This window comes from Panthera leo, chromosome A1 (assembly GCF_018350215.1).
Source record: "Panthera leo isolate Ple1 chromosome A1, P.leo_Ple1_pat1.1, whole genome shotgun sequence".
Taxonomy (NCBI): Eukaryota; Metazoa; Chordata; class Mammalia; order Carnivora; family Felidae; genus Panthera; species Panthera leo.
Window position 1 is genome coordinate 123,450,417 of NC_056679.1, and position 13,265 is coordinate 123,463,681.

The 13,265-nt window shown below is 42.6% G+C and overlaps 2 protein-coding genes across 2 annotated transcripts in view; one reads left to right on the top strand and one right to left on the bottom strand.

Moving 5' to 3' along the window:
- The window catches only part of CDC20B (cell division cycle 20B), a 92,222-nt gene that overhangs the window by 26,722 nt on the left and 52,235 nt on the right, over positions 1–13,265 (bottom strand). Inside the window, exons 12-13 of the mRNA XM_042938815.1 lie at positions 11,245–11,429; positions 5,290–5,341 (exon numbers count right to left, since the gene is read on the bottom strand). Of these exons, the coding sequence (XP_042794749.1) occupies positions 11,284–11,429 (146 nt within the window). The 3' untranslated portion in view covers positions 5,290–5,341; positions 11,245–11,283. The remainder of the gene's footprint in view (positions 1–5,289; positions 5,342–11,244; positions 11,430–13,265) is intronic.
- On the top strand, positions 224–8,158 carry GZMA (granzyme A). Its single transcript, XM_042938744.1, has 5 exons — positions 224–317; positions 3,082–3,220; positions 4,825–4,966; positions 5,166–5,435; positions 7,970–8,158. The coding sequence occupies exons 1-5, from the start codon at positions 248–250 to the stop codon at positions 8,132–8,134; spliced, it is 786 nt and encodes a 261-aa protein (XP_042794678.1). The 5' UTR covers positions 224–247; the 3' UTR covers positions 8,135–8,158.

The following is a 13,265-nucleotide window of genomic DNA, read 5'->3' on the forward strand; positions in this document are numbered from 1 at the left end:
AGGTCCTCTCACCCCCATCCACAATATAGAATTACCATCCTTTGCCTTAGCAGTCCTAGCAAAGGAAAGCATGCCCAAGGGTAAGGAGCAATTATTCATTGTTGTCAGTTGTGTTTCATTTCTTAACGCTCAAGTTACAAATTGGAAAGACAAAAACCACATCCTTTGTACCCTCAATATATAGTGTCGGTGAAGAACTAACACAGATTTTCATGTTGACTGATTTGAGGTGGGGATACCAGCCACAATGAGGAACTCCTATACATTTCTGGCATCCTCTCTCTTGATTGCCATTTTTCTCCTGCTAATTCCTGGAGGTAAGACTGATTCTCATCATTTCCATTATAACCATTAAGCAAAGTGGAGCAGACTCTCAGTGAACTTTAGGCCATATTAGCTCAGGGTAGGAACAGATTTTTTGTTCCTCAAGCTTTAACATTCTTTCTTACATTCTAGCTATTTATTTTAAAAGGAAAAACATCCTTCTTTCTTCTCTAAAATTGCTTCACAAGAAATAATAGAACCACCAGGGTTTAATACTGCCAATTTATACCTTGAAAATTGCCCCCTAAAATTGCCTAAATGTTAAAACAATAAAAAATAAAAAAACTTCTTGGGTTAGGAAAATAAATATACCTTTCTGGAAAGGAATAGTGGTATTCAGCCTTTCTGTAGAAAATGCATAGATACTTTTTTTTTAATGTTTTATTTACTTTTGAGAGAGAGAGAGAGAGAGAGAGCGCATGAGGGAGCATGCAAGCAGGGGAGGGGAAGAGAGAGAAAGTCAGAAGATCCAAAGCAGGCTCCAGGCTGACAGCAGGGAGCCCGATGTGGGGCTTGAACTCACAAACTGTGAGATCATGATCTGAGCCAAAATCAGATGCTCAACAGACTGAGCTGCCCAGGCAGCCCAATGCATAGTTTTAAATAAAATTCAAAAACCTGACTTAGTCACCCAAAACAAATTAGAAACGATTTGAAATTGTATCATTTCCCTAGGCTAGTGTATCATTGAGAATGTCGCCACCTTGACTCTTTGGAAGTGCTATGGTATTTAGTATTAAGCTAAGTCTTGGGTACACCACCTAGTAACCAACCTACCTGGTTTTGTGTGAGCTACACGGGCACCAGTTTGAAACTCACAGCATTATCACAAGACTGGTTGTAGCCCCTGGGTGGCTCTAGGTTTTCCTTGAAATCCTTCAAGAAAGTGAGGACTGGTCTGGGGCTGCCTGAACTGTGCTGATGTTAAGGACCAGTCATGTGTTTATCTCCAGGTCCATCAGCTTCTGGAGGTGGGAATGGTGGGCAGGGGCTGATGGAAAACCTATCTCACCAGGAATTTCCAAGGAAGTTCTATGGTTTACCTTGCAACTAAAAATGAGAAGAAATTTTTAAAATAACAAGGTTGAAGCATTTGGGGGACAAAGGGGTGGCATAGGATGACTGTGTTCGGGCTTGTTAAGTCCTCGACAACAGCGAAAACAGAGCAGATGAAAAATCCAATGATATCTTTTCTTCAAAGGAAACAACAAAAGCAGCTTGCTCTGCTCTGCTTTGTTTCCTGTGGTCAGAGAGAGCAATGTGGGCCCGTAAAGGGAACAGACACAGCAGATCACATGATGCTCTGGACCAGCCATCTCAACCCTCTTACACATTAGAATACTCTGGAGGGCTTTTTAAACAATGCTCGCATCCAGCCCCAGCTCCAGAGATGCTCATTCATGTTGATTCTGGGTGGAGACCAAGAGTTGCTAGTTTCCCAAACTTCTCACCTGCTCTAAACCCTTTTCCTGACCCTCATAGGAGTGGTTGGTTGCAGGAGATGTTGACCTTTTTTCTGAGGCCAGTGTATGTGTGCATCAAACAGGGGACCCTGAAAAATGAAGTAGTCTACTGACTTCATGATTTCTGCAGCCCAGAAGGTCTAAAGACGCACCTTTTAAATCTATCCACCCATGACTCACCCAAGGAAAATTTAAGATGTGGGTGAAGTTCTCTGCGTTGCTCTAAGTTCCTTATCCTTTACCTTCTAGAGCCTAGAATTTCCCCCTTCCCAACTCACTTCCAGAAATGAGAGCCATTCAGGTCACTCTCTTCCCCTTCTCTCACTCTCATTATTTGCATCTTACTGTGGATATGGCAGTGAGTTAGCTATATAAATGGAGTAGCAGGCCCTGTGCCCTTTTTTAAGAAACCATGAGTCTCAGCCAATAGTCAGGAGACATATTTTGGGAAAACCCAAGAATATCTGGTGTAGGAAGGTGAAGACTCAGAGTGCATCACAAAGACACAAGATCACTAAACCAGCATGGATCATGAGCCTTGTGTGTAGGTCTCCTGTTCTCTAGTAATGAAACCATACTCCAGCTCTGTCATCAAGGAAATTTGACTAAGGCACCATTTTCTCCTTATAGCATCTTCTTCCTTCTCCTCCCTCGTTGGAGAAGGCCTTCATGAAACCATGTGTTTGAGTCTGCAGGTTGAAGGGGAGCCTTGGGTGCAACAGGTATTATTCTCTCAGCTTAGGAATGAGGAGAGTACATGTTTCAATAAACAGCTCCCAATGACCAAAGAACTCGTAGGTGAGGGCAGAGCTAAATGGTGCCATATCAGTTTGTAAGGTGTGTTTTTTTGCAAGGGCTTTAGGTGACAAGGGCGGCTCTCAGTCTTCTAAAAGCTTTTCCACTTCCCCAGATGAATAGCCGGAAGGGAGGAGGGAGGAGTGCAGATCATTACTAGCATCTCCGCTAGTAACTGTTACTGGTGCCGACCAATGCACAGCTGTCTGCCCTTTGCAAGCCCTGAGGCTTGAGGTCACTGGTTGTGACAGATCTCCAGCCTGATAATCCCTGGAACTGCCAATGGCATGGTTTCTGTGGGTGAAACGGCAGGACCCTCTCAGGAGTCCAATAGGAATGGGCTTTACATTCAGACATCTGAACACCTGCGTGGGGTTTGGAGGTGCTCTCATCTGTCTCCTCTCCAAGGAGGAAATGCTTGTCTGGTCTTAGAAACATGGCTTGAGGTAGAGCTCTTTGGGGTGGGCACTGACTTAAGTTGCCTTTTCCTTTTTCACAGATTTCTGTGTAAAAATTATTGGAGGAAATCAAGTGACTCCTCATTCAAGACCCTACATGGTGCTACTTAAAGGAGAAAATATCTGTGCCGGGGCTCTGATTGAAAAAAACTGGGTATTGACTGCAGCTCACTGTGTCCTGTAAGTGCTTGGGTTTTAAAAAATGTTTGTGGAGATATTCTCATTTGGGGGAATATTAACAAAGAGAATAAATCTCACTAAAACCACAGGAAGTTCATGTGTAACTTCATATCACTGAAGTCTCCAGGAAATTGCTGTACCCCAGCAGGGAGTTAAGCCCACAGAATCAGACCAATGGGGAATCCACAGTGAGCACCCACACTTCCTCTGGAGCTGCTGGGTCCAGGTGCTGCAGGGCTTTGCTTCTGGCCTTGACTTCAATGACTAGAGAGAATAAACCACAGTCTGGAAGGATAAAACTGAAGTGTCCCCTCAGGATCCTGAGCACAATAGTCAAGTAGAGAAAGCTCGTGTCTAAAACCTTCCCGTTTCCCCTAGTGAACTTCTCTCACACTTCAGCCATCTCTTAACACCTGCTGACTACTACCTTCAAACCTCTGCCAGGCTTGGGTTTTCCTCCATTCTCTAAATCAAACCTGTAAACCTGGGCTGTCCCTTGTGAAAGCCACTGTCATATTGGTTATGTAAATTTCCATGCGGCTCTATGAATTTAAGTTGAAGTTAAACAAAATTGCAAGTTTAGTTCCTTGGTGGCACTAGCCACATTTCACATTTTCAGTAGCCACATGTGGCTAGTGGCTACCATATGGGACAGTGCAGATGTATAGACCATTTCATCATCCATTTGCACTCTACTGGAAGTACAGTTCTAGCCTCCTGAGTGAAACTCACATCAGCTGATGTAATGGAAGAAAACTATGTGTAATGGAATAATAGTGTGTGATGGGGGGAAAAATCACTGGAACTATCTGTTTAGTGTAGTTTATACTAGGTTGTGAATGGCACTAAGTGTGACTGACACTTAATTATTAATATACCAGAGAAATTTTTTTAAATAGGCTCCACACCCAACATGAGACTTCAGTTCATGACCCTGAGATCAAGAGTCACATGCTCTACTGACTAAGCCAACAAGGAGCCCCCTGAGTATTTTGATTTTATTAACCAAATGAACCTTTATCATGGAGTAAAAAAAGAACCCTGGCCCCCTCCTTCAGATCACCATCCCCCACCCCCAATATACACACACTCAGTGCCATGCAAATAGGGTCCTTCATTGGGCAGTCATATTTCTGGAAGTTTGCCCATTTAAGTTTGTTACAAACTTAAATCTTACAAAGATCCCTCCAGTGCATTTCTCTAAACTATCCAGTGCCTTTTGCTTCTGTCTCTAGAACACTGAGAACTTTGTGTTTCAGTATTCTGCAACCAAATTCTCTATCACAGCTCAAGGTGGGTTAAGGGATACAACACTAAAGCCCCAACCCACATGATCCCAAGACTTGGCTTAGCTGCTATGGAATTCTCTTGTTATTTACTTTTCAATGAACCTAGTTTAGCATGTTATAAAGAAGCTGGTGGTAATAACGATGAATTCACAAGCAACTTTTTATTCTTCAACGTACACTTTTTTCTTTCTGAGCCATAAACAAGGATTTCCACAGCAGGTATACTTACAAATGAGACAGTGAGACTGATCACTTAACATGCTCTGCTACTGATACAAAGAGTAAATCCTGTTAATATACTGTGTCTGTTTTCAGGAACAGAACGTCCCAGGTCATTCTTGGAGCTCACTCAATAACCAAGAACGAGCCAGAAAAGCAGATAATGTTTGTTAAGAAACAATATCCCTATCCGTGCTTTGACCAGGACACGCATGAAGGTGATCTTAAACTTTTACAGGTATGTACCTTTGGTTGACTTAAAAGTCATAGAACCTCCTACGTTCTGGCTGCCAAATGGAAATTTTTTCCTCGGTGCCCTAGAGCTATAGACTATAGTTACATAATGGGGTCCTAGATGGTTGGGCTAGAATTTAAGTAAAAATGTGACCATCTAGATTACCTCATTTTGTTAAGTCTTCATGCTTGTCTTCTAACAGCTGACCAAAAAGGCAAAAATTAATAAAAATGTGAGCACCCTCCGTCTTCCTAAAAAGGGGGATGATGTGAAACCAGGAACCATGTGCCAAGTTGCAGGCTGGGGGAAAATTCATAATAACTCACCTCAGTCAGATACTCTGAGAGAAGTCAATATCACCGTCATAAACAGAAGAATCTGCAATGATCAAAAGCACTATGATTATCATCCTGTGATTGGACTGAATATGATTTGTGCCGGCAGCCTCAAGGGTGGAAAAGACTCGTGCAATGTAAGTGAAATAAGATCCCATGTTTGAGCTGTTGGAATTACTCATGCAGATATAGAACATGTAACATCATGCTTTGTCTTGTCATGGCATTGGCTTCTGTAGGGTCCTAGTGCTTTTTTTAAAGAAGTTTGATAAGATGCCAGTCAAAAAACTTAATGCTCTCAGCTTAAGTAAGTTGTTCATCAAAAACAAGTTCACTGCTAAGGCATGGGTTGATCTAGTACATCTTCTTGATTTTACAAAAAAAAAAAAAGAAAGAAAGAAAAACACTGAGAAGCAATGTTTTTCTCATTTTTCGTATGAACATACACAGCTCTAAATTTGAAAATCTGGGACATCCAGGAGAGCTGAAGTCAGGGTTCCTCTAGGGCCTCCACTCCCCGTACAGAGAATGTGCAAGTGTCCATACCAGAGTCCCCTGAGCAGCAGCAGGACGGGGCTCTGCTGAAAGACAGGAGTAGAAGAGACACCTCATAAAGTTTTCAGCTCTGAGTTTATCATTTCTCACCTTTCCCAAAGACCCTGTAGAGAGAGCCTCCTCTGAAGAGAAGGAGCTGCCGTGTAGGTGGTCTGGGAGTTTAAATTGGAGACTGAGAGATCCAGAGGTCTCTGCTCTTTTCACAAGTTTGTCCAAACACCGGCAGAATCTGAATGGCTTGATTTCAGGAACAAGGCTAAGCAAATTTCAGGAAAAGATGACATCTGTCTTCTGCATCTTTGCACTTCCTGTCCTTTGCCCTCTCTCTTCCCTCCCCTCCCTTCAGCCACCACTCTGGAAATCCAGGAACCCAGAACCTTCATGCCATTGGGACCACACGCAACACCCTAAAGCCATGGCAGCATCCCAGTATGCCTGTCTGCCTCTCAACAGCCACCCTCTACCATCAAAACTTAGCAGTCCTTCTCCCGTTCCCTCAGTGCCCAAGACCCCTCAGAAGTGGCTATGGGTGAATTAAACCTGAGGGACTAATTATGAAAATTTCAGGCACTGCATGAAACACACCATTCCAGGAGGGGTCCCAGGCTTGCACATAGTTGCTTAGTTCATACGCTCATAAGGCTAGTTTTTGCCTGAACAGGAGGGATCGTTGATGCCTTCACATGGCTGAGAAGGAGCTGGGCCCTCAGACCTGGCGCTCGCAGAGCTCCATGCGTATGCCTCAGTGGCCCTCTGTGCAACACCAACAATCTTTCCTAAAGCCAGAGCAGTGAAATGGCCACTTCAGACTCTGGATCTCAAATACATTTAAATATGCTGATTCTAGAATTCCACTAGAGAAAACAGGATCACACAGCTGGTGGCACAGGATGCATAAAGCATTGACCCACAGCTAACTGAAAGGGCTCTGCTAGTGGAGGCAGTTAGCTCTGAAGTGCGATCACTGGGTTCTGGGACCTCCCATCTAGTGTCAGATGCTCCAAAGAGACTTGAGGGAGAAATTTCTATTTGACAGGATGAAGGGAAAATTTGCTTTGGTTTTGTTCCTTTGGGAAAACAATTATCTGCTTGGAGAAACGAGAAAACATGGTATTTACTCTTTGCCTCAACATCCCATCTGCATTTGATTCTTTTACCTCTTGAATTATTAAGCATTTTAAGAAAATGACAGGGACCCCTGGGTGGCTCAGTCGGTTAAGCATCTGACTCTTGATTCATCACAGGTCATGACCTCCAGGTTGTGGGACAGATCCCCATGTCAGAAATCTCTCTCTCCTGGGGTGCCTGGGTGGCTCAGTTGGTTAAGTGTCCAACTTTGGCTCAGGTCATGATCTCGTGGTTTGTGGGTTCAGGCCCCGCCTCAGGCTCTGTGCTGACAGCTTGTTCAGAACCTGGAGACTGCTCTGGATTCTGTCTCCCTTTCTCTCTGCCCTTCCCCCACTCACACTCTGTCTCTCTCAAAAATAAATAAACATTAAAAAAAATTTGTTTAATAAAAAAAAAAAAGAATTATCTCTCTCCCTCTCTCTACCCCTCCCCACTCATGGTCACTCTCTCTCAAAATAAATAAACAAACATTTTTTAAAATGTAAATAGGAGGGTTTCCCTTATTTTTTTTTTAAGGTTTATTTATCCATTTTGAGAAAGAGTGCAAGCAGGGGAGAGGCAGAGATGAGGGAGGAGAGAGAGAATCCTAAGCAGGCTCTGTGTTGTCAGCACAGAGCCCAGCACAGGGCTTGAACCATGAGAGCATGACCTGACCCAAAATCAAAAGTCGGGTACTCAACCGACTCAGACACCCAGGTGCCCCAGGAGGGTTTTCCTTCTAAAGCACAATCAGTCTCAAAATTAGTAGATAACGTGAACAATAATACATTTTATTTCATGTTCACTGGTTTATAAATAAGTTGAGTAAGCCAATTTTCAAAATATTAAAATCTTTCCCAACATTTTGAACTTTTAAGCACTAATTTTCATCTAAGTCAAGGTTGGTCTTAACTCCACATTGAATGCTCCACATTAAATGGAACCTCTTCCATTCCACTAGTGATCACGTTCCATGCTGATCTCCACTACCCATCTTGTTTTCCTCCAGGGAGATTCTGGAAGCCCTTTGATATGTGAGGGTACTTATAGAGGCATTACTGCCTTTGGCCTTCCAGGGAAATGCGGAGACCCTCGAGGACCTGGCATCTATACTCTTCTCTCACAGAAGTATCTCAACTGGATAAATAAGACTATGAAGGGGCAGTTTAGATAACTATTTCATTTCATTTGCCATCACTTGTTAATGTTATCATAAATAAAATCAATTTGTGTAACTGTATCCATTTCTCTTATAACTTTAGTGGGCAGATCTGCACTGGCAAAGTAACCTTGTGGATAATGCAATGGAGACAGGAGGAAACCAATGTCACAGTGTCATCCATGTGTCAAGTGACAATCATACTTTGCTTGCATTATTCAGCATCTCAGTGGGACCCATCAGGAGTGACAATAAGGTCAGGTCTGTCTAGTAACAAAAACAGTGTTGGACCCAGCAATTCTGCAGGAAACAGAAACAGCCAGTCTGGAGCATTTGAGTTAGAAGAGGAAATGCCTTATGGTGTTTTTCCAAAGGCAGGTGAGAAATAGAAATTAAAATTTAGGGGACACAAATGAAACACCTGGACACACAAGAAAAGTATACAAGAGAAAGTCACCCCCCTTTCTCATTAGTTGGTATTTAAGCCTTAGATTATCTAGGTGATTTCCTGGTTCTCTTCGTCTCTGAGCCTGGGTAGGGCCAATCAACATGGTGGCTACAGTGGCTGCCATCACATACTAGGGAGTGAGTGCTCAAAGTTTTCCTTGAAAAAATTCCATGTTGTTATTCATCACATTGAACTCAGTGGATAGTCATCAGTTCAGCAGCCCCTTCAAGATGTGATTAGGTGAATGGATTTCTTCACTTTCCATTAGTTCCTTTAGGAATATACATGTGTGTGCATGCACACACAATGTATACCCAAACCAAGAACACACATCAACACTAAGAGACAGCTTCTTAAAACAAAGAAGGAAGCCTAGCTCAATTACCAATGCTCAGGCCCCACCTCTAGAAATTTTTATTTAATTGTATTCAGTGAGACCCAGGACATAGTATTCTTTATCTAATCACCACAGTGATACAAATATGCAGCTAGTGATGGGAATCCCTACACTAAAAAGTGAGGTCTGGTTCTGGTATCTAAAACAGAGGCTCTAAGAGAGTCACTAGGATGATCCTGTAGATACCTACTATCATCCCTAATTCCTAGTTAGGATTTTAACAGCAACAAGAGGATGGAACAGTCCCTACCAGAAATATTACAGGTTTAGAAGTCCACTTAAAAAGTACTTGCATGGAACCCTCATTCATTGCTGGTAGAAGTGTAAACTGATACTTCTTAGGAAATTTGTCAATGACGTATATTCTATGACTTAACCATTCCACACCTCAGTATATACCCAACAGAAATGAGTGCTTTTGTCCACCAAAGACAAGTTTAAGAATGTGCACAGCAACTTTATTCTTAAAGTTGAACCTGAAAATAGCTCAAATATTCATCAATAAAATGGATAAACAATTGTACATTTATACAATGGAATATTACACAGCAAGAAAAAGAACAATCTACAGATACATGTAATGATATGAATTAATCTTACAACCTTAATATTGAGTGAAAGAAGTCAAACAAAAAGAATATATAGTGTGTGATTCCATTTATCTGAAGGTTTGCATAAGACAAAACTAACTATAGGGATAGATGTCAGAATAATGGAGAGGTGTTGACTAAGAGTGGGTACAAGGAAGTCTTTAAGGTACAATAAATGTTCGTATCTTGATCTGAATAGTATATTAATATCAAATGGGTGGTATAGACTGATACCAAGAGTTCAAACCTAGGTAACATCATCTCAAAAACACTTGCTGGAGAGGTTTGGACTTAGCAGATGAGCAAAGAAAATGAAGAAAGTAGGAATTCCAGACTAGAAGAAAAGCTCCAACAAAGGCATCAAGGCAGGAAATCACAAGACTTAGCCCAGGGTCAACACAGTCCCACTTCAGATCCTCTGTCCCCCCCCCCCTCTGTCCCACCCCTGATCACACCCTTTCTATCAAACAAACATTTTTTAAAAAGGTAATTGAACAAAAGAACAATGGCCTGATTGAGCCTAAAAACAATTTAGCAGTTATCAAATCCAAATTCCTGTTCTTATAAATGTTATAACAAACCCAAGGCCATTCAGTCAGTTTATGGCAGAGCCAAGGTAAGCACAGTTATCATACTTCAGGTTCTGGGCTTGGGACCTGAAGGTTGAGGTGAGGGACTAAGGTAATATGGAGTCATTGAAGGTTTCTGAGCAGGGGCCTAAGAAGATCACCACAGTGCTTATAAAAATGTAACCGAGGGGCGCCTGGGTGGCGTAGTCGGTTAAGCGTCCGACTTCAGCCAGGTCACGATCTCGCAGTCCGTGAGTTCGAGCCCCGCGTCAGGCTCTGGGCTGATGGCTCGGAGCCTGGAGCCTGTTTCCGATTCTGTGTCTCCCTCTCTCTCTGCCCCTCCCCCGTTCATGCTGTGTCTCTCTCTGTCCCAAAAATAAATAAAAAACGTTGAAAAAAAAAATTAAAAAAAAAAATGTAACCGAACAGTGGTGTGGAGACCCATGAAGAATAAAGATTGGAAAAACAGAAGGAATTACAACAGAGTGGTCATCAGGTATTCAGGACATGCCTAGGCTGAAACAAAAGGGAGAGAAAGAGAACAAAAGGTAAATGTAGTAAACATGGAGCAGAATAATCTGCATGTTTCCTGAGTGACGGAATGACCAGGATAAGGATGAGACCACGAAAGGGGACAAGGAAGTCCTATGGAAGATCTCATTTTGAAAGGAAATAATATGCATGCTTAACATACTGCCTACCATACAGTAGGGTTTTAATCAATATTTTTCAAGCAAAATATTATTTGTATGTATTTTTAACATTCTGAGTTTGAGCTAAAGATAAGAAAGGATCTCAGAAAGGAAATATCCAGAGGCAGAAAGAAGGGTGAGGCTGGAGCTTGGAAAGTCAAGTGGGAAAAAGGAGTTTAGAAATCTCTTTTATAGATATTCTGACTAGAGCAGTGGAAATGCATCTCTAACAAGGAAGAGATAGAGAAAAAAGGAGAAAAAGGAGGAGGAAGAAGAGGAGCAGGAGGGAGAGGAAAGTAGAAAAGAGGCCAAGACAATGTCTGGGAAATCCAACAGGAGGAAGTGAGGAAAATAAAGCAACCTGAGAAAGAAAGTCAGGAAAACAGACATTCACCGCAAGAAAAGCACTTTATCCTATTTGATCCTCACCACAACCCCATGGAGAAGACAAGGCCAATGTCATCATTCTCACTTCAAAGTGAGGAAACTGGAGCTCACAGAGGGGCTGAGTGACTCACAGCAGTTCCATACACAGGCTGTGCCATCGGCTGCGGCAGAAAACACTCGGGTCTGGTCTGGACTCAAAGCCAGGTGCAGCACTCTGCCCCTGTGGCCTGTGGGAAAAGGGGAAGACAGTTAATGTCCCACATGACAAGAGCTGTTGCTGAGGTGGGGCCACAAATCCCACCCCAGGATGAAGGCTTCTCCAAAACCTGCCGAGTTTGGAGCTCATGCTCCCACTGAGCCTGTGCTGTGGTAAACAGAGCCAACTATGGTCAGTACCCTAAAGTGGCTGAGGTTTTGCTTCACCATTTCCTTTTCAGACCTCTTCCCCCTTGTATTAGTTTCCTTGGGCTGCTGCAACACGTTACCAGAAACTGCCTGAGACAAGAGAAACTTACTGTCTTACAGTTCTGGTGACCAGAAGTCCAGAATCAAGGCGTGGACAGGGCTGCCTCCCTCTGGAGATTCCTGGGGAGATTCCAACTTTCGCCTCTTCTAGCTGTTGGCAGTCCTTGAGTTGGGGACACATCACTCTATTCTCTGCCTCTGTGGTCATATGGCCCCTATTCTGTGTGTCTGTTCTCTGTGTGTCTCTTGTAAGGACACTTGTCATTGGACTTAGGGTTCATCTGGATAATCCAGGATGATCTCATCTCCAGATCCTCAGCTTAATTACATCAGCGAAGATCTTTTCTCCAAATAAGATCACAACCACAGCTTCCAGGAATTTGAGGAGGATGCCTTTAGGAATCATTTTTTAGCCCACCACACCCTTCATGCCCCAAACCACTATCACTTCTATCTTCTCTAATCCACCAACACCCAGCAATTGCTATTGCTGTGCTCCTGCCTCCCATACCATCCCTTTTCTTAAACTTTCCAAAAACGTCCTCCCCTTGGGATCTAGATTTCAAGGAGCTAATCAAATAAATTGATTCAGCTTAATAGAAAAGGACCCAAAAACCTCTCCCGCAAAGCAAATATGAGTCTTAGTTATGTAATTCTGGAGACAATACCCCTTTTTTGTTACGTAACCAATCATCTCCCAAAAAAAACCACTTTGTGGAACAGTAGTTCTATATGAAGTTAATGGGTATTAAATATGGAAAAAGTGTCTAATGCTCACATGAGTTTGGGAGCTCCAGGTTAAAAAGAATGAAACAGGATTCCTTATTTTAAGACTGCTATATTTGGGAGAAGAGAGTATAATAGGCAGCATTTCTGAAACATATTTTATGAGAGTCCTTTTGATGCAAGCATCTCACATGGCTCCTGTTCCTTGGAAAATACTTGGCAAAACCTATTCTAACCCAACAGTGACTGTAACAATCAAAACTTCAGGCCAAAGCAGGCAAAACTGACTCCATGAAAGGAGGCTGAGGCTGGGATGATGGGGGGAAGGAACGAGGTTGGATAAGCTTTTGAGTGAGGAAGTAATTGGGGGCACACATAAAATCTAAGTAGGTGAGTGGTCATCTCCTCATAGGACCAGTACAGCTTACAACTCAAGTGAATTCTGGAATTTCAGAAATAATCTTGTGTTCTGACACCTGATTCTCAGCAGCAAGAAGTGCAAATATACTATTCCACTCCCAAAGGAGACATATCTTAGAAACTTGGGAATATTTCCATCCACACACATCACTCCTAATCCTCTCCTGCATGTTCACACGCGTGTGCACACACACGCCCCTATGGTGACATGGGATTGGCTGCAGGTGTGTCAGTACATTAAAAAAGTGTAGATTCATAGATACAAAGCAGCTCCCTTATTTTATACATGAAAAAAAAAAATTCAGGAATACCAAAGGTCTTGTCCTAGTTCACAAAGCTAATTCATGGCAGGACCAGAACTATAATCAAATCCAATGTTCTAAACATTTAGCCCATCCTCCAAACCCAGAGGAAAGAAGAATCTTTTCTCCTATTGAAGACCACTGTCCCTT